The 20,667-nt window shown below is 53.7% G+C and overlaps 1 protein-coding gene and 1 pseudogene across 1 annotated transcript; one reads left to right on the top strand and one right to left on the bottom strand.

Moving 5' to 3' along the window:
• Positions 1–1,456: 1,456 nt before the first annotated feature.
• Positions 1,457–3,139, bottom strand: LOC138842134 (biogenesis of lysosome-related organelles complex 1 subunit 2 pseudogene; annotated as a pseudogene).
• Dnaja4 (DnaJ heat shock protein family (Hsp40) member A4) lies at positions 3,051–19,053 on the top strand. Its single transcript, XM_070042792.1, has 8 exons — positions 3,051–3,217; positions 4,087–4,225; positions 7,822–8,002; positions 10,148–10,252; positions 11,577–11,804; positions 13,120–13,350; positions 17,709–17,809; positions 18,641–19,053. The coding sequence occupies exons 1-8, from the start codon at positions 3,138–3,140 to the stop codon at positions 18,854–18,856; spliced, it is 1,281 nt and encodes a 426-aa protein (XP_069898893.1). The 5' UTR covers positions 3,051–3,137; the 3' UTR covers positions 18,857–19,053.
• The last annotated feature ends 1,614 nt before the right edge of the window (positions 19,054–20,667 follow it).

The raw sequence follows: 20,667 nt of genomic DNA on the forward strand, positions 1-20,667 counted from the left end.
ACTCATCTAATCTGTGGATCACAGTTCAAAGGCAGCCTGGGCAGAACAATCCCACTGAGACTCCATTTCCCAACTAACCAGCCAACAGCCAGGCTGGAAGCATGGCTCACGAAACTCTCATCTCTAGATAACCAGTAGAATTCTGGAAATGGTGCTATGGCTCAAAGTGGTAGAGTAGCAGCCCGACAGTGCCCAGGCCTTGAGTTCAAACCCTGTAACTGACAAAAGAGACACCAACTGGGAAAAGCCCTCCCATCAACCAGCAGCTAGACCCCAGGATAAATGCTCGTCCTGAAATAAGAAGGGATGGGCTCACATCCCAAATAAAGTTGCCCTTTCAAAATTAACCAGAGCCAGGAAATCAGAAGAAAATAGTTCATGCCCATCTAATTAATTAATGCTCATGAATGCCCATCTAACATCCATACCTGTCTCCCTCCTGACTGCTTATGGGCTCATGCTCCAAATGGACCTTTTCTGGCTTCTGCCCAGGGTGTGTCTGCCTGTGTCATTCATATCAACTGGGTCCTGCTACCTTGTCAGCCTTTGGCCTGATCCACCTTCTGCAAGTTTCTCTTTAATAGGACTACAGCCCTCACTCAGGACCTGGAGCAAGTCAAGGCCAGCCTATCACTGCAGGCAACCTCTTACACGGCCCGGCCCTGCCCAGCATAGACCCGGACCCTGAAGATCCCAGCCTCAGTGACTCCTTGATACCCCCATGTCAGCAGTAACCAGAAAGACAACCCTTTTCCCCCATCTCCCTTTGGCCCAACTTTTTTGTTGTTGTTGTTGTTGTTGTTGTTACTGTTGTTGTGGGTTGTGGGGCTTGAACTCTGGTCTTGGGCGCTGTCCCTCAGCTCAAGGCTATTGCTCTACCGCTTAAGCCACAGCACCACTTCCAGTTTTGTGGTGGTTCATTGGAGATAAGAGTCTCTCGGGCTTTCCCGCTTAGGCTGGATTTGAATTGTGATTCTCAGATCTCAGCCTCCTGAATAACTAGGATTATCGGTGTGAGCCACCATTGCCTGGCTGGCCCAACTTTTTTTTTTTTTTTCTTCTCTTTTTAATTTAGAATAGTTAAGTGTCATTAATGAAAAAAACACAACTATTTACAGAATAATGAACTCAAGAACTAGACAGTTGAGAAAATAATACGGTAATTAAATTCTATCCGACAAAACAGGTCCTTATTTGGTTCTCTGGCAAGGTTTATCCTGAACTTTGAGAGTCTCTGTTCTGAATGATGAAGCATTCAAGTAAAATGTAAGAAGGGTAAGTGTGAGTTTCTGAGGGATACTGACTCAAAGAAGATTCAGGAGCAGCCACAGCCCCCCAGTGTATTCATCACTGGGATGTTTCTAGAATGACCAATAGATTTCTGTTGAGGAACTTTGGGTAATTTATCAGCCTCAGACTCATGTGTTATAAAACACTCTACAGTTTTTTTTAAGCTTTATCCCATAGAAATATGTTTCCATCTCTTTTCCAGCTTCTTGTACTTGGCTTCCAGGGTTTTTGAATATGAATCCAACTTGGAGGCTGCTGCTCAAGCTGCTACCTGCTCAATTGCATTGATCTAATTCAGATAAGGCTGAATCTGTCTACTACTGTTTATAGCAAGATCTTTCATTTCAAGATACTTCAAGCGGGTTCATTTATTCCTGTTTTCCAGTAACTTAGAGTCTTCCCTTCAGTTCCTGAGTCAGGTATGTGGCCATTTTGGAAAACATGTCCAGGCAGAGTTCAGTGATGTCAGCCTTAGCAGGCTCCTTGGCTTCTTCCCCTGTCTCCCTGGCGACCTTGTCTCCAGCTGGCTCATCTGGCCGCGTGTCTAGGACACCCTCTGCGGTGCTGGCCCCTGCGGGCTACCTTGCCCAACGTTTTTATGTATCCAAAAGACCCTATATGAAGATCTTGAATATCTGCCTCTCTCCTCTAGGCCCAATCCTTGTTTGTTTGTTGCCAGTCCTGGGACTTTGACTTTGGGCCTGGGCACTGTCCCTGATCTACTTTTGCTCAAGGCTAGCACTCTACTACCTGAGCCACAGCGCCACTTCTGGCTTTTTCTGTGTATGTGGTACTGAGGAATCGAACCCAGGGCTTCATGTGTGCCAGGCCAGCACTCTACCACTGAGCCACAGTCTCAGCCCATTGGCCTAATCTTTTTATGTACCTAAAGATGGACTAGGCAGGATTGAGTCCTGCCTCACTGCCCAGGGTCAAGCAAAGCACGGGTGTGTGCTCCCCGGCTTGACCACAGGCAGGTCATTCTGACCTCGGCCCCAGCAATCACCCCACACCAGCTTCTACTGTGGGCCTGGCCAAGGACATGGCCTTTGATCCCAACGTGACCATAGGCCTGTGAAGCCCTGTATAAGCTCACCCCAAAATCCAGTCCCTTGCACAAACTCTACAGGAAGGTCTGTGCCCCGCACTGTTCCCCAATAAACAGTCCTGGTCCGGGCCTCTCCATGTTCCCAACAAGGTCTAGCTTGTCCTTGCTGGGTAGCGGGGTGCTGGGCGTCTCGGGGACCGGCCTCAGATCTCAACCTCCTGGGCTCACAGGCGCCGGGTTAGATACGAATATGTTCTTGTCTCTTTCGATATTAAGTCATTTGTACCGGGTTTCGGGGTGGGGGGACCCCGGCAGAAGCCAGGGCGCGGCAGGAGGGAGGCCTGCGGCCTTCTGATAGTGGCCTTCTGATAGTGCCGGGGCGCGGCCGGGCGCAGGCGCCCCCCGTGTGGCCTGGCTTTGGGGCTCTGCCCTTTGAGGGCGGCCTGGGAGGAGGGGCGGGCTCGTGGGTCTGGGGGGGAAGCCTGCGGGGCCCGGGGGGGGGGGCCGCGGCAGGGCAGGGGACCCCCGATCCGGCCTTGGCGACGCCTGGGGGAGGGCGGGGCGCCGGCGCAAGGCCAGGCCGGGCGATGACCCAACAAAGGGCCCCGCCCCAGGGTGCGGTGGTCGGGGCGCGGTCCGCGGCGCCCCGAGTCCCGGCGCGCAGCCCCGGCCCGCACGCGAGCGCGGCCCGCAGCGCAGCCCCGAGCCCGACCGGCCGAGCAGCCCGAGCGCCGAGCGGCCTCGCGGGGACGCTCGCAGGGCGCCGGGGCCCCCGCCGCCCGCGGCCCGGCGCCCCGACATGGCTCGGGGCGGCAGCCAGAACTGGAGCTCCGGGGAGTCGGACGGACAGCCCGAGGAGCCGGCTCCGGAGGACGGCGGGTGGGCGTCGCGGGGCGCGGGGCCTGGGCGGGGGGCGCGGGGCGCGGGGCGGGGGGCGCGGGGCGCGGGGCGCGGGACGGGGGGCGCGGGACGGGGGGCGGGGGGCGCGGGTGGGCGTCGCGGGGCGCGGGGCCTGGGCGCGGGGCGCGGGCGGGGGGCGCGGCGCAGGGTCGCGGGGGTCAGGGTCAGGGATCGCGGGGCGAGACCGACGGGGGCGGGCAGGGACGGTAGGGGCCGGGACCCGGGGTCGCGGGGCGGGGCGGGCGGGGGTCGGGGTCAGGGGTCGCAGGGGGCGGGGCCGTGGGGATCGCGGGGGTCAGGGTCAGGGGTTACGGGGCGGGGTGAAAGGTTGTGGGACCGGGAGGGCGGGGGTCGGGGTCAGGGGTCGCGGGGCGTGGCGGGCGGGGTTCGGGGTCAGGGGTCGCGGGGGGCGGGGTCGTGGGGTTCGCGGGGTCAGGATCAGGGGTTACGGGGCGGGATCAAAGGTCGTGGGACCGGTCGGGGTCAGGGGTCGCGGGGCGGGGCGGGGCGGGCGGGCGCGCGCGGGGCGACTCCGGGCCGGGCGCGCGGGATCCGGGCCTCTCGGAGCGCCCCGCCCGCCCGCTCGGCGTCGCCGGAACCTCCGGGAAGGTTCTGGGCGTTTGTGGCGTCATCGGCCCGGGATGGAAGCTTCCGCCGGCGCCGGATAAAACCCGCGCGGAGGAGCCGCGGCCGGAGCGCGGCGGGGCCGGCGCGGAGACCGGCGCGGGGTCGGGGCCGTGGCCGTGACGCGGGAGCGCCCCGCGGCCCTGGCCGTGACCCGGCCTCGGGGGTCCGGGAGTCCCGGGCGGACGCTGACCGGGCCCCGGGGGCGCGGGGTCCCCCCGCAGGGACAAGATGGTGAAGGAGACGCAGTACTACGACATCCTGGGGGTGCGGCCCAGCGCCTCCCCGGAGGAGATCAAGAAGGCCTACCGCAAGCTGGCCCTCAAGTACCACCCCGACAAGAACCCCGACGAGGGCGAGAAGGTGGGGGCCGGGGGCCGGGCGGAGGGGCCGGGGTCCCGGGGCGGAGGGGGCCGGGGCGGGCCTCGCGGGGCGATCCGCCCCCACCGCCCCCCGCACGGGGCCTCCACCCGCCGCGTGCGGGGCGCGGGCCTGTCCCCGCAGCCGGCCCGCAGCCCCGGGCTCGCCCGCCCCCCGCGGATCGGCTTCGGTCCCGGTGGGTTTGTGAACCCCGTGGCGGGGCGGGCGGTGGGCCGGACCCGGGGCTCCCCGCGGGGGCCCGCGGCGCCCCCCTTGGAGTTGCATCATCCGGATGATGCCCCGGCCTCGTTCGCTGGGATGAGGGGCGCGTTGGACCCCACGCGCCAGGGTAGACGGAGGAGCCCGAGGTCAGACGGCGTCTCAGTCTCTCGGACGTCCCCCCCCTGAGCTGGCTTTGACCCGCCATCCTCGGTGTCCCCGGTGGCTGGGGTGGCAGTGCGGCCGGGCGCTGTGGTCCCCGGTGGGTCCCGGCAGCGGGGCCGGGCGCCGGGCGCTGTGGTCCCCGGTGGGTCCCGGCAGCGGGGCTCCGGCTGCCGCAGCCGATCGCAGGGACGCCCGGGTCACCTCAAGCCACCTCTCATTGAGATTCGAGGCCACGGCAGTGGAGGGGGGTTAGAACACACCCGTCTCCATTGGTGATTCCAAGTCCTCGCTGGCCGGGTGGCTGGAGCTGATGGAATATTTATATTTAGCTCCGTGGTGCTGAAATATGGCCGTCAGAAGATTCCGCTGGGTCCCTGTGGCGGGTTCGCTTTGGTTCGTCTATATTTAGGCGGTTCAGGCTTTTCTAGGGGCTGCCCGCCGTCCCGCACGGGGCCCGTGATTCACGGTCCGTGGCCGCCACGGTTACTTGAGGCCAAGTCGTTTGCGCTTTGGGGTTGGGTTTTTCTGTTGCAGTAGCGTGGTGTGGACAGGTGTGGACAGGCCTTGGCACCCTGCTCTGAGGTCAGATCCAGCCTATTCCCCAACGCCTGTGTGTCTGCTGTTTGACACCACTCTGCTTTTGGTGACCAGAAGTTCTTTGATTGTAATAATTATTATTAGTCGTGGGGCTTGAACTCAGGGCCGGGCACTGTCCCCAAGCTCCTTTTGTTCACGGATAGCACTCTACCACTTCGAGCCACAGTGCCACTTTTGCTTTTCTGGTAGTTAATTGGAGATGAGTCTTACCAACTTTCCTGCCCAGGCTGGCTTTGAACCTTGATCTTCAGATCTCAGCCTCCTGAGAAGCTTGGATGACAGTCATGAGCCAACAGTGCTCAGCTTTTTATTTTGTTTAGACTTGTTCTTTACATCTATGTTGCTTTCACAATGGGTACATTGTTTTGTCCTTTTTCATTGTTTAACTTTGTGCTGGTTAGACTACCTAAGGCCTGAACTCAGGGCAGGGCCTTGATCTCCTCTCAGTTGGCTTTTTCTGCTCAAGGCTGATGCTCTATCACTTGAGCTACACCTCCACTTCCAGCTTTTGGCTGGTTCATTGGAGATGTCTTACACTTTCCTGCCTGGGCTGGCTTCTGACCTGATGGTCAAGTCTCAGCTTCCTGAGTAGCTAGGATTAAAGGTATGAGTCAGTGCCTACCTGCCATTTATTATTTTAAATACATACTTATTTCCAGCCAGACTGAATTTATGTCCCATTATTGAGGCTGCTTAGCTGGTGCTTGTCCATTCTGGAGGGGCTTCTGTGATTTTCCCCACTTCCACAAATCTTTTTTTTTTAATTTTTTCTTATTATAAAGGTGATGTACAGAGGGGGTACATAAGTATTTTGTTTTGGACAATGTCACTCCTTCCGTCTCTCCCAGAGGAATACTACTTTGTCTCCCCTTCTTTCCCTATCCACACCCCCATCCTCTGCCATCTTGCTGTGCTGTGTAGCTTTGGAAATGGTCATGTGTATGAAACAATAGCAGTGCTCTGGGAAAAAATGCTCATAAAATACTCGGTACAAGCCGGGTGCTGGTGCTCCATGCTATAATCGCAGCTATTCAGGAGGCTGAGATCTGAGGCTTGAGGTTTAAATCCATCCTGGGCAGTAAGTCTACTAGACTTTTATCTCCAATGAACCAACCAAAAGCCAGCAGTGGAGCTGCAGTTCAGTGGTGGAGCACCAGCTTTGAGTAATAAGGCTAAGGGACACATACACCACAAAACCACAGAAGATGGAACACAGTTACACAACTCTTCTGTGACATTTCCACAGAGATGGCTCATTCACTTGTTCGTGTCCTCTTCTGGCCTTAGTGTGCCAGTGTTTGGGGTGGGAGTTTATGTATTCCCCGTCCATTTTATCTGTTCCAGGTGGGACCTTTTTCTTTGTATTCTTTTTTCACCTAAGTTTGTCACTGTATTATTCATGTCTCTTCAAAAATAGATTAAGCCCGGCCTTTTCCACCAGCCTCCTGGACAGCTGAGAAGGCCGTGGGGTGCTGGTGTTTGTTTTCTGCCCAGTTGTTCTGGGTTGCTAAGTGACAGGCTGCCTGTGTTTGTTGTGGAACACTGCTTTGTGTGGACTCTAGCAGTGTGCTTTTCTGAAAGACACAGGGTGGCAGGGGAGAAAAAAATTCTCCTTTAAGGACAGTGCTGGGGGTGTGTGTTCTTGGCTGGTGACCCTCTTTTAATTTTTTCTGTCGGTACTGGGGCTTGAACCCAGGGCCTCCCCTTGGCTTTTTTTTTTTTAACTGCAAGCTGGTGCTCTACCACTTGAGCCAGGCTCCACTCCTGTCTTTTTGATGATTCGTTGGAGATGAGTCCCACAGACTTTCTTGCTTGGGATGGCTTTGAACTCTGGTTAGTGAGGATTACAGATGTGAGCCACTAGTACCCAGTTAGTTAACTCTCTTGGGGTTGGAGGTGTGGACCAGCTGGTAGAGCACCAGCCAATGAGCCAAAAGCAAATGATGCCAGGGGGAAAGTCAGGCCTCCACTGAAAATGGAAGTCTGCAGTGGGAGGGCTGTGATTGTCTTATATTTAAATTGCATTCAAATTATATTCAAATTGAGCTTTCCTCAATAAAATAGCTTAGAACATTCTGCAGAGGAGCTGAAAGGTTCTCTGACTCTCAGAACTAGGAGAGGAAGCTGAGAGAAGCCGAGTTAGTGGCTCAAGCCTGTAATCCCAGCTACTCAGAAGGCTGAGAATGGAGGATTGTGGTTCGAAGCCAGTCCAGACAGGAAAGTCTGTTTTTTGGTTTTGTTTTTTTTTTTGGGGGGGGGGGTCGTGGACCTGAAGTCTGGGCCTGGGCCTCAGCTTTTCAGCTCAAGACTAGCACACTATCACTTAAGCCACAGCGCCACTTCCAGATTTTTCTGTTTATGTGGTGCTGAGGAATCAAACCCAGGGCCTCATGCATGCAAGGCAAGCGCTCTATCACTGAGCCACCTTCCCAGCCCCATAGAGACTCCTAATTCCAATTCAGCCCCAAATCAGTAAGTGGGGCTGTGGCCTAGTAGTAGAGCGCCAACCTGGAGCAAAAAAAAAACTGCTGTGGGGCAGACAGCACGCAGGTCCTGAGTTCAAGCCCCCCCCAGCGCAGACTTCTCTTTTAAACATTTTTTTTCTTTTTCTTTTTAAGTTTAAACTTATATCACAGGCGTATGAAGTGCTTTCAGATCCAAAGAAAAGGGATGTTTACGACCAGGGCGGGGAGCAGGCGATTAAGGAGGGGGGCTCCGGGAGCCCCGGCTTCTCCTCCCCCATGGACATCTTCGACATGTTCTTCGGCGGTGGGGGCCGGATGGCCAGAGAGAGGCGAGGTGAGCCGCGTGGCGCGGGATCGGGGCGGGGCCCGGGGTCGGGGCGGGGCCTGGGAGCGGGGCGGGGCCCAGGATCGGGGTTGGGCCTGGGGCGGGGTCGTGTCGGGGCCTGGGAGCGGGGCGGGGCCCGGGGTTGGGGCGGGGCCTGGGAGCGGGGCGGGGCCCGGGGGTCGGGGCGGGGCCTGGGAGCGGGGCGGGGCCTGGGAGCGGGGCGGGGTCTGGGAGCGGGGCGGGGCCCGGGGTCGGGGCGGGGGTCGGGGCGGGGCCCGGGATCCGGGCGAGGCCTGCCTTTACCACAGGAAGGCGGCGCCCCGTGGGGTTTGGGAACAGTGAAGCTCCAGATGCTGCAACCTCTTAGCTTATGGAGGAAGTCTCTGTCAGCCTTCAGACACCTCGAAGGAAGAGGGGAGGGAGGGAGGAGGGGGCTGTGGGTAAGGGAAGGACAGTTTGTCTTGTCCTTTGTTGTGGGGCCAGGCACTGAATGTGCTAGTTTAAAAAAAAAAAAGCTGGGCACCGGCGGCTCAGGCCTGTCATCCCAGCTACTCAGGAGGCTGAGATCTGAGGATCGAGGTTCAAAGCCAGCTAGGGCAGGAGAGACCGTGAGACTCTTATCTCCAATAAACCACCAGAAAACCAGACGTGGCGTTATGGCTCAAGTGGTAGAGCGCTCGCCTTGAGCTGAAGAGCTGAGGGACAGCGCCCAGGCCCAGAGTTCAGGCCTCACGACCAGACCCAAAAAAAACAAAAGCTGGGAATGTAGCTTACTGGTAGAGTGCTGCCTACCATGTGTGAAGCCCTGGGTTCAACTTCTCAGCACCGCATACACAGAACAAGGATGGAAGTGGTGCTGTGGCTCCAGTGGTAGAGTGCTAGCCTTGAGCAAAACAAGCTCAGGGACAGCGCCCAGGCAGAGTTCAAGCCCTAGGACTGGCAAAAACAAAATTAACCAAGCTTAGTACAGTCAGGATAAAGTCAGATGAAACACATTCTACATAGGCTTTTAGAGGCTCAGCTTTGGTTAGTGAGGTTCCAAACAAAATGTACTTGTTCTTTCATTATAACTCTGACTTTGAGCTTTAAAAAGCTGATTGGGGTCAATCTTGTGAACCCAGTGTACAGCAAATCTCCTAGTGGTTTGTGTGTGTGTGTGTGTGTGTACATGTGTGCATGTAGGCACATGCCAGTAACAGGACTTGAACTCAGGGCCTTATGCTCTACTTTAACTTTTTCACACAAAGCTGGCTCTCTACCTCTTGTGCCGCACCTCCAATTCCCACTTTTTTTTTTTTCTTTTGGGTGGTTAATTGGAGTTGAGAGGCTCTCAGATTTGTCTGCCTGGGCTGGCTTCCAACTGTGATCCTCCAGATCTCAGCCTCCACAGTAGCTAGGATTATAGAATATTAGCCACTTCTACTCAGCTCATCTAGTATTTAGTAGAGAAAATCCCCTCCCATCCTTTAGCTATTGGCTAATCTCTCGTCTGGCATACTCACTGTTTGGAGAGGGAAATGTTCACACCCTTAATGAAGTGATCTCTCCTAATTGACAGCCAATAAACCAGGACATCTGGTCCCAGTGACCTGAGAACTCTGGGAAGCTGAGACGGCCTGGAGGCTGTCCGCCTTCCTGAGCAGGCGGAGCCCAGTGGCCCACAATCTTGAACTCAGAGACAACACTTCCATGGTTTGGGTGGTTGTTGGTGGTGGTTGTGGGGCTTGAACTCAGGGCCTGAGCACTGTCCCTGAGCCCTTTCACTCAGGGCTGGAGCTCCACTACTTTGAGCCACAGCGCCACTTCAGCTTTCTGGTGGTTCTCTGGAGATGCGTCTCACAAACTTTCCTGCCAGGACTGGCTTTGAACCTTGATCCTCAGATCTCAGGCTCCTCAGGAGCTAGGATGACAGGCCTGAACTCCTGGTGCCTGGGACCTCTTGTTTTTCTTGTTGAGCTCTATGAATGATCACGTTGGGGGGTGGGGCTGGCAGGAAGGAAAAGGGTGGATGGTCCAGGCTCAGCTTCCGGGTGGGCATATGGGCAAGTCAGTGCAGCTGAGGAGCGCGTACATGCTCTACGTGGCATTTGCTGTCGAGGGATATCCACGGCAGTGTGACTAATTGCTTTTTATTTTTTCCTTTCTTTTGGGAAGGCAAGAATGTTGTACATCAGTTGTCTGTAACCCTGGAAGACTTATATAATGGAGTTACAAAGAAATTGGCATTGCAGAAAAATGTAATCTGTGAGAAATGTGAAGGTAAAAATGGTATTTGTTTTGTGTGGCGCTTGAACTTAGAACCTAGGTGTGCTATTCCTTTAGCTTTTTTCACTCAAGGGTGTGTTCTGCCATTTGAGTCACAAGCTCTACTTCTAGTTTTTTGTTTTGTTTTGCCAATCCTGGGGCTTGAACTCGGGGCCTAGGTACTGTTCCTGAGCTTCTTTTGGTCAAGGCTAGCACTCTACCACTTGAGCCACAGCACCACTTCTGGCTTTTTCTATTTTTTTTTTTACTATTAATAAGTTTTTATTATTGTGAAAATACCGTACAGAGGGGTGGCTTTTTCTATTTATGTGGTACAGAGGAATCAAACCTGGGACTTCATGCATGCTAGGCAAGCACTCCACCACTAAGCCCCATTCTCACTCTATTTGTAGTGTTTTGCTGGGCCATAACTAAAGACCAGAGTCCCATGGATTTGTCTGCTCAGGCTGTTGAACTATGATTTTTCAGCCTTCTGAATAACTTAGGATTATAGGCATGAGCCCACAAGCCCCTGGTAGAATTTGTTTGAGTGATTTTCACAGTTCTGATGTCTTGGATCTGGGGATGCATCTAGTTGTTTCCTAGTTCAGAGAAAAATATTTTTTTGAGATGGGAGGGGTCATATTTTGGTAGCCCAGGCTAGTCTTTTTTTTTCTTTTTGGGTCCAGTCGTGGGGCCTGAACTCTGGGCCTGGGCGTTGTCCGTCAGCTCTTCAGCTCAAGGCTACCGCTCTACCACTGAGCCACCTTCCCAGCCTCCCAGGCTAGTCTTGAACTTGTGATCCTCCTGCTTCAGCCTCCCAGAGTGCTAGGATTATAGGTGTGAACTATCTTTTCAAAGGTAGATTCAAGCAGAGTTTTGTTTTTGTTTTTGTTTTTTGTTGTTGTTGTTTTTTCAAACAGGTAGCTTAAATTCCAAATCTACCTGATTGATTTTTGGTGTTGGTACTGGGGTTTGAACATGGAGCCTAGGCATTGTCCCTGAACTTTTTCACTTAAGGTTGCTGCTTTACCATTTGAGCCACAGCTCCACTTCTGGCTTCTTTCTTTTCCTTTTTTTTTTCTTTTTGTGAATAAATGGAGATAGCATCCATGTGGACTCTGCTGCAGGAGCTGGCTTTGAACTCTGATCCTCAGATCCCAGCTTCCTGAGTAGCTAGGATGACAGGCGTGAGCTGCCGATGGCCTGGCCACATTGCTTTTATGACTGTAAAATAGAATTGCAGCGGCAGCATGCAGTGTCATGCGCCACACCCTGTGCCGTGGCACCCTGGAGGGGAAGGTCACAGCTCTGGGTCCTGTTGCCCCCACCCCCGCAGGCATCGGCGGGAAGAAGGGGTCAGTGGAGAAATGCCCTTTGTGTAAAGGGCGAGGGATGCAGATCCACATCCAGCAGATTGGGCCGGGCATGGTCCAGCAGATCCAGACGGTGTGCATTGAGTGCAAGGGCCAGGGCGAGCGCATCAACCCCAAGGACCGCTGCGAGACCTGCAGTGGTGCCAAGGTGACCCGCGAGAAGAAGATCATCGAGGTGCACGTGGAGAAAGGTGAGTGCGTCCACCCAGCCTGAGCTTGCCAGTTGTGGCTCGCAGGCGCTTGGGCAGTGCCAGTCACAGACACTTAGGGGCTGGGTTGCACCAATCACAGGGCACTTAGGGGCTGGGTTGCACCAATCACAGGGCACTTAGGGGCTGGGCTGCACCAATCACAGGACACTTAGGGGCTGGGCTGCACCAATCACAGGGCACTTAGGGGAGGCTGCATGGGTGGGCTACCTCCCTCACGACATATATTAAAAGACAGGTGTAAGCCGGGCATTGGTGGCTCACACCTGTAATCCTAGTTACTCCGGAGGCTGAGATCTGAGGATTGCAGTTCAAAGCCAGCCCAGGCAGGAAAGTCCGTGAGACTTTCAAATTAACCACTCAGAAAACCGGAAGTGGTGCTATGGCTCAAGTGGTAGAGCGCTTGCCTTGAGCTAAAGCACCCAGGCCCAGAGTTCAAGCCCCATGACTGACAAAAATAAAATAACAATAATAAAGACAGTTGTAGCTAAGTGTTGGCGGCTCATGCCTGTAATCCTAGATACTCAGGGTTATGGTTTAAAGATAGCCTGGGCAGCAAAATCCATGAGACACTCCAGAGAACCACCAAAAACCCGCAAGTGGAGCTGTGGCTCAATTGGTAGAGCACTAGCCTTCAGCAAAAAAGCCCTGACAGCGCCCAGGCCCTGAGTTCGAGCCCTAGGTTTTACGTTTTCTTTTCTTTTTTTTTTTAGACTTTCTGCTGCTTTAAAAGTGCTTATTTCCCTTCTCAGATACTGTGTTCTCCCCAAAAGCAGACACCCCCCACCCCCGCCTCCGCTTAGCATTCATTTTGCCTGCTGTCAGATTTTAAGGCCGATCCTAGCTAGTTTTCCAAATGCTTGATTGATCTGTGGCTGTCTAACTCAGCAAAGAACCCACAGCTGAGAGATGAGACCAAAAAAAGTCAAAAGAAATCAACACCGAGACCCACACAGGAGCTGGCAAAGGGGGCTGGCTTCCCCCAGGCCTGGGTCCCCAGGGCCTGCACGGTCCTGGCCCGCTTGAAGGGGCCACAGCTCACTGCACCCTCTGTCAGCCACCAGAGCCAGGCACTGTGCACCTGGACACAGACGGGGGCCTCTGAGTCCCTCAGAGGGCCACAGCCCGGAGCCATAGGAGCTCGAGCCCATGGGAGCCTTCTGTGCCCACCCGGGTTGCAAAGTTGAATGAGGGCAACGCCCCTCCCCCCAGGACGTTGCCTCCTTTCTTCAAAAGCTTTGAGAGAGTCTGCGTGGTCACGATCGACGGCTAATTGAAAAGGAATGATGTTTCATAGGTATGAAAGATGGGCAAAAGATACTCTTTCATGGCGAAGGGGATCAGGAGCCCGAGCTGGAGCCTGGCGATGTGATAATTGTGCTTGATCAGAAGGATCATAGTGTCTTTCAGAGGCGAGGCCATGACTTGATCATGAAAATGAAAATTCAGCTTTCTGAAGCTCTTTGTGGCTTCAAGAAGACGATCAAAACACTGGATGATCGAGTCCTTATTATTACATCTAAATCAGGTAAGCTGTGTCCCGTGCCCTGCCAAGCCCGGCCCTCCCAGGTCCACTTTTGTTTGTGAATTGTGATTGGATTTCTGCTAAATAGAAAGCAACTGAAAAGTTCTAGGAATCCTGAAGCAGGCGTCTAAAAATTCTAGCTAGAATCTGCCAAGTTGAACAGTTAGCCAGCTGCTGGCGGCTCATGAGGGTGAATTCCTAACTAATCAGGATGCTGAAATCTGAGAATCGAGGTTTGAGGCCAGCCTGGACGGGAAAGTCGGTGCAACTCTGTGACAAACCAGCAAAAAGTGGAGCTGTGGGCTGGGAATGTGGTTTAGTGGTAGAGCGCTCGCCTAGCATGCATCAAGCTCTGAGTTGGATTCCTCAGGACCACATACACAGAAAAAGCCAGAAGTGGTGCTGTGGCTCCAGTGGTAGAGTGTTAGTCTTGAGCCAAGAGCGGCTCAGGGACAGCGCCCAGGCCCTGAGTTCAAGCCCCAGGACTGGCAGAAGGGGAAAAAAAAAAAAAGATTCTGGAGTTTAGTCACTGCCCCAGACTTTTCCTGTCTTTGCTGTGTATCCCCGCCCCCTCCTGCTTTCTCCCCTCTTTGTCAGCCACACTCCTCTCGGATTCCCTCTGCATAACTCCCTTTTCTGGGGATCATATGAAATGAACTTAATGTTTAAGTCTTTTACATTTTATTTTGGTGGTACTAGGGTTTAACCTCTGTGTCAGTGTATTTGTTTGACAGGAGCTCTACAGCTTGAGCCATGCCTCCAATGCTTTTTGCTCTTTTTTTTGGGGGGGGGGTTGGTCATGGGCCTGAACTCTGGGCCTGGGCGCTGTCCCTCAGCTCTTCAGCTCAAGGCTAGCGCTCTACCACTTGAGCCACAGCGCCACTTCCGGCTTTTCCTTTTTTCTTATGTGGTGCTGAGGAATCGAACCCAGAGCCTCAGGCATGCAAGTCAAGCGCTCTACCACTTGAGCCCACAGCACCACTTCCGGCTTATTCTGTTTATGTAGTGCTAAGGAATTGAACCCAGGGCCTCATGCATGGGAGGCAAGCACTCTACCACTGAACCACCTTCCCAGCCCTATTTTTGTTGTGTTGTTGGTCGTGTGGCTTGAACTCTGGGCCTGGGCGCTGTCCCTGAGCTCTTCAGCTCAAGGCGAGTGTTCTACCACTTGAGCCATAGCAACACTTCCGGTTTTCTGGTGGTTAATTGGAGATAAGAGTCTCTTAGCCTTTCCTGCCCAAGCTGGCTTTGAACCATGATCTTCAGAACTCAGTCTCCTAAGTAGCTAGGATTACAGGCGTGAGCCACTGGTGCCCGGCTTGCTCTTACTTTTGAGATAGGGTCTTACCTTTTGCCTGACACTTACCAGACCATGACCCTCCTACTTAATGCTTCCTGCTGTGGCTTAGATGTCAGATATATGTTACCAGGGTTAGCCTTTTCTGTTGACATGGGGTTTCATGAACTTTTTACCTGGCCCCAAAACATATCCCTTGATTTCTGGTCTCCCCAATAAGCTAAGATTACAGGTGTGAGCCACCGGCACCCAGTTGAGGTTGTGTTGCTTTTTTTTTTTTTTTTTTTTTTAATTTTTTTTATTGTAGAGATACTATACAGAGGGTTACAGTTACATGAGTGAGGTAATGAGTACACTTCCACTTCCTCTTGAACATTGTTACCCCCTCCATTGTTTTCCCCCTACCATCCCCTCCCTCCCTCCCTTCCCCAAGGTTCTTTTTTTTTTTTTTTTTTTTGATCGTGATTAAGTGATTACTTAATTTCCGGAAATTCACAGTATTGTGGAATAATGATGCTCATTTAAAGTCACAAGTTCATTCTAACTTTCCTGGAGCAAATTGTCTATCACAGTCTGTAATATATAACGGTGCTCATATGTTATATACCATATATGTGATCAGCAGCATGGGGATATTTAGTAGTGGTTCAACCAGATGAGTGGGAGTTCTTTGTTTCTTAAGTCCTGTTAGTTTTGTCATATCACCTGGTTGTGTTGCTTTTTAAAAAATAATCTTTTTACCTCGGGGAAGGTAGGGAGGGAGGGGATGGTAGGGGGAAAACAATGGAGGGGGTAACAATGTTCAAGAGGAAGTGTACTCATTACCTCACTCGTGTAACTGTAACCCTCTGTATAGTATCTTTACAATATTAAAAAAAACTTTATAAAAAAATAAAATCTTTTTATGGGATTGGAGGCGTGGCTTAGCTCATGAACAAAGCATCAGGTGCTGAGTTCAAGTGCCACTCTTGCCCAAAATTCTTATTTGAGAACAATTTCAAGTTTACATCCAGTTATGGTCCTTTATGCTTATAATCCAAGCACTGTGGAGGCTGAGGCAGGAGGATTGGAAGTTCAAGGCCAGCCTGAGCTACATAGACCTTTACCTAAACTAACAACACCCCCCCCCAAAAAAAAATACAACCATTTCATGCTGGGTGCTGGTGGCTTACTCTTGTTGTCCTAGCTACTCAGGAGTCTCAGATCTGAGGATGGTGGTTCAAGGCCAGCCTGGGCAGCAAAGTCCATCATGATGCAGTGTCCAGACCCCTAGTATCTGGCAGATGACAAGCCAGCCTTGCTGGGAGCTGGGCTGGCTTCGTGAGGCTTTGTGTTTTGTTTTGTTTTTTGGGGGGGTCCAGTCGTGGGGCCTGAACTCTGGGCCTGGGCACTGTCCCTCAGCTCTTCAGCTCAAGGCTAGCACTCTACCACTTGAGCCACAGCACCACTTCCAGCTTTTTTCTTTTTGCTTATGTGGTGCTGAGGAATCGAACCCAGGGCCTCAGGCATGCAAGGCAAGCGCTCTACCACTGAGCCACCTTCCCAGCCCAGGCTTTGTGGGTTTTGAAGCCCGTCCTTGGCCCAGGCTGGCCCCATGTGAGGTGTGGTCAGCCGGGGGGCAGTCCCGGAGCCTGGGCTTAGCAGCCCCACCCCCACCCCGCCAGCCCAGGGAAGCTGCCCAGGAAGGCTAGGAAGGAGGGTAGTGGCCAGCCTGAGGGGCAAGGCATTCCTCTGCTTCAGTAGAAGGATCTAGAAAACCTGGCCCTGGAGCTCTCCTTGGAGAGTTGTTTTTCTTCTCATTTATCTTACTTTTTTTGGTATCCTTTCCCACACTCCTCTCCAGTTTTTGCTTTTTTTCTGAATGTGTTTCTCCTTTGCCAGAGCCTCTTAGCCGCCCTGAGCCCTGGTGAGACTCTGTAGGTTGAGAGAGACGCTGGGAGGCTGAGATCTGAGGATGGAGGCGCACAACCAGCATGGCCCGAGAGTCTGTGAGACAAAACCACCACAAAGCCGGAAGTGGAGCTGTGGCTCACGTGGTAGAGCGCTAGCCTTCAGCACAAAAGCTCAGGGACAGCGCCCCGGCCCTGAGTTCAAGTCCCAGGACTGGAGAAAGAAAAAAAAGTGCCTTTGAAGCCTCTGCCAGCCTGCTGTCGTTCTGTCATTCCTCTGTGTTTGGCCCTGTGCAGGTCTGAAGCAGAGGCCTAAAGACTTGACCTGAGAGCAGCATGCACTGGCACCTGAAAGGGATGGGAGAACTTTCTAGAAATCCCATCAAGAGCCCAGTGACCTCCCCTTAGAGGTGGCCGTCATTCCCTTGTACCATCACAGGCTCTGGGGATGACATCTGAGCCACAGCCCCACTGTGGACACCCCAGGAGAAGAGGGGTCAACACATTGTGATGATGATGATGATTATTTTGGTGCCAGTGCTGAGATTTGAACTCAGGACTTTATCCTTTTGCTTGGTGGTTGTTTTTTTTTTTTTCCTCAAGGCTGATGCTCTACCACCTGAGCCACACTTCTACTTCTGGCTTTTTGCTGCTTAAAGATAAGAGTCTTACAGATTTTTCTGCCCAGGCTGGCTTTGATCCTCAGAGCCCAGTCTCCTGAGTAGCTGGGATTACAGGTGTAGTCACCAGCACCCAGTTAGCACATTGTGGTTTTAAACACTCACATGACAGCTTCAAGATGTGTTCTGCAAGAGACATTCCCCTGGGTGAACTCAGTGGTTCCCTTTGTGGCACACCCAATAAGTTGGGACTTAGCTTCCTCCTGCGTCTGCTCCCAGGAGCACCCTCCCAGTAGTCTTTGCTCCCATGCCTGGGGTAGGAGAGCCTTAGCGCAGGATTTGAACTCGTCTCCTTGGAGGCCGCTGAGATCATACCAGTTCAGCAGCCTCACGCAGGTGCTCACAGCCCAGCTGGGGCCACCGCGGTCGTCCCCTCCCCAGGAAGCTGGCCATCCCTGGCCCAGGGCTGGAACAACTCCTCAGTGCAGTGCTCAGCGCCAGGGCTGCCCACACCCGCGCTGGTCCTGACTTCTGACCGTTCCTTCTCTGTGGCAGGGGAGGTGATGAAGCACGGGGACCTGAAATGTGTCCGCAACGAAGGCATGCCCATCTACAAGGCCCCCCTGGAGCGGGGGGCCCTGATCCTACAGTTCCTCGTAAGTGCCCATGGGCGTGTGTGCTTGCGTGCGTGCGTGCGTGCAGGTACTGGAGCTTGAACTCAGGGCCTCACCTTCTTGCTTGGCTTTTTCACTCAAGCCTGGTGCTCCACCACTTGAGCCACACCTTCCACTTCTTGCTTTTTGCTGCTTCGTTGGAAATGTTTCCTGGACTTTTTTGCCTAGACTGGTTTCAAGCCATGATCCTCGGATTTCGGCCTCCTGAGTAGCTAGGATTATAGGTGTGAGCCACTGGCACCTGGCTTTGTGTGTGTGTGTGTGTGTATGTATGTGTATGTGTGTGTTCACATGTGTGCACATGCCCCAGTACTGGAACTTGAATTCAGAGTGTCATTAGCTTTTTTACTCAAGGATAGCACTTTACCACTTGAGCCATGACTCCATATCCAGTCTTTGGGTGGTTCCTTGGAGGAAAGAGTCTCAAAGCCTCTCCTGCAGAGGGCTAGCTTTGAACCGTGAACCTCAGAGATTCCCTCAGCCTAGCAAGGATTACAAGTGTAAGCCACCATTATCTAGCTTTTTGTAAAATGCCAAGACTGGAGTGGGAATTCAGGGCCTTGTGATCTCGCTTGGCTTTTTCTATGTTGCTCTTCCACTCGAGCCACCTTCCAGTCTTTTGCTTGTTAACTAAAGAGATGGGTCTCAGTTTTGTCCTTTCTGGTTGCCTTTGGACCATGATTCCCAGTTCTCGATCTCCTGAGCTGGAATTCCAGGCATGGCTGCCTTTGAACCAGGATGCTGTGGATCCCAGGCTGCTCTGGATCCCAGGCGGGGCTGAGTGAGGGGCCCACACTGCGCACCCTTTCCCAGGTGGTCTTCCCGGACAAGCAGTGGCTGTCTCTGGAGAAACTCCCTCAGCTGGAGGCGCTGTTGCCGCCCCGGCAGAAGGTGCGGGTCACGGAGGACATGGACCAGGTGGAGCTGAAGGAGTTCAACCCCAGCGAGCAGAACTGGCGGCAGCACCGCGAGGCCTACGAGGAAGACGACGACGGGCCGCGGGCGGGCGTCCAGTGCCAGACGGCCTGACGGCCGCGCTGCGCGAATGTAACATCGGCACAATGAAAATGGCATGGCTTTCGTGGCCCCCTGTGTTGGGGTGTCCTGTGTATGTGTTCAGCATCCCCCCCATTGCTGTGTCCTTTTTTTTAGGGGGGTTCTTTTGTTTCTCTTCATAGCTTGATTTCTATTTAAATGTCTTAATTACAAATCACTTGTCATCTGCAGATGGAGTCTTGTTTGTTGGTTGGTGGGGCTTGAACTCAGGACTGGGGTGCTGCTAGTGCTCTACAACTTTGAGCCACACTGCCACTTCGATCTTCTGGTGGTTTATTGGCGATGTCTCATGGACTTTGCTGCCTGTTCTGGCTTGGAACCATTGATTCTCAGATCTCAGCCTCCCAAGTAGCTGGGATTACAGGTGTGAGCACTAGCACCCAGCCTGGGCTGTTCTTTTACCACTTTTCAGGAGCTTTCTTGGACACGGTGCTTCTGAATGGCTGGTGGCTTCCGTCCCCTGGCAGGGCTGCTCAAGGCCACAGTGTGCAATCTCTGCCTTCTAGAAGAATCTTCTAAGGAGCAAAAGCACATGAGTGGATCCTGGATCCTGCCTGCCCGGGTCACACCCAGGGGGCTGCACTCCTGCTCTGCAGAGCTAAACCTACTTCCTACTGTGCTGTCCCTGCCCTGAGTGGTTGGGCTGGGGTGTGTCTGAGCACTTGGAAGTTTGCTGAACTTCCTCCTGGTGTTTTAGGTGCTGTACTGAGATGCCATCTGTGCCCACCCCACAGGCTTCCGTAGACAGCCCTGGCAGACACTTCCGCCTCCCTGTCCCCAGCGGCAGAGGCCAGGGACAGCACTGGTGGACCCATGGCTCAGGCCGGCTCCTCCGATGACCCGTGGGTCCCTGCATGTCCTCCCTGGTTCAGATCATTCCTGGAGGCAGAACCATGTCCAAGAGCCTCCTGCCTACGGGGCGGTGCTGCTCCGTGAGTCCCGAGTTCAGTGACCAGGGCCTCTCTGGAGGGACAGTGGCTGTGACTGCACCCTGGGTGGGCAGGCGGGACTCTGGTTTTGTCCCTCCACTTCCAGCCCTTAATTCAGCCTTCCTTTCCCAAAATGAAGACCGTAGCAGCTCTGGGCTGGAAGCTTCTGTCCTCCACTCTTACTGGATTCTGTGAACCTGAGCCCCGCCCTCTGAGGGCCCAAGATGAGTCCCATGGAGCAGACGTGGTGCCACAGCATACCGGCCACCTGCAGTTTGGGGATCTGGGTCCAAAAGAGCACACCTGTGTCCCTGCGTCTGCTTTGCTCATTGAATTAGTGTTGTTAGTCATAGGGCTTGAACCTGGGGCCTGGGTGCTGTCCCAGAGCTCTTTAGCTCGAGGCTAGTGCTCTACTAACTTGAACCATGGCTCCACTTTTGGCTTTTTGGTGGTTAATGAGAAATAAGTTTCAAGGACTTTGCTGCATAGGCTGGCTTTGAAACATGACCCTCCGATCTCAACCTCTGGAGTTGCTAGGATTACAGGCCTGAGTCACCAGCGGTGCCCAGCATTCAAAAAAAATAATCGATTCTAACTAATGAACTTGTGAACAGACCACAGGTGCTGGAGTTCTGATTAATCATTGCTTAACTCAGCTCTCCCCCACGGGGGCGTGGCTTCCCTTGTTCTTCCCCACCCACCATATCACTGTAAAATCAAAACTCAACTGCTAGGAGACGTGGCTCTGCTTCTTGTTTCCTGTTGACACTGTGGCTTGAACTCAGGGCCCAGGCACTCTGTCCTTCAGCATTTTCCCTCCAGGCTAACCCTCTACCACTTGGACCACAGCTCCAC

This window comes from Dipodomys merriami, unplaced genomic scaffold (genome assembly GCF_024711535.1).
Source record: "Dipodomys merriami isolate MVZ:Mamm:240054 unplaced genomic scaffold, mDipMer1.0.p SCAF_33, whole genome shotgun sequence".
In the NCBI taxonomy this organism is placed as follows: domain Eukaryota; kingdom Metazoa; phylum Chordata; class Mammalia; order Rodentia; family Heteromyidae; genus Dipodomys; species Dipodomys merriami.

Bases quoted from the DNA above. Each gene is read 5' to 3' on its own strand.
- Dnaja4 (XM_070042792.1), top strand. From the start codon at position 3,138: ATGGCTCGGGGCGGCAGCCAGAACTGGAGCTCCGGGGAGTCGGACGGA. The intron at 8,003-10,147 runs GTGAGCCGCGTG...TCTTTTGGGAAG, and splicing joins GATGGCCAGAGAGAGGCGAG to GCAAGAATGTTGTACATCAG. The intron at 17,810-18,640 runs GTAAGTGCCCAT...ACCCTTTCCCAG, and splicing joins CCCTGATCCTACAGTTCCTC to GTGGTCTTCCCGGACAAGCA.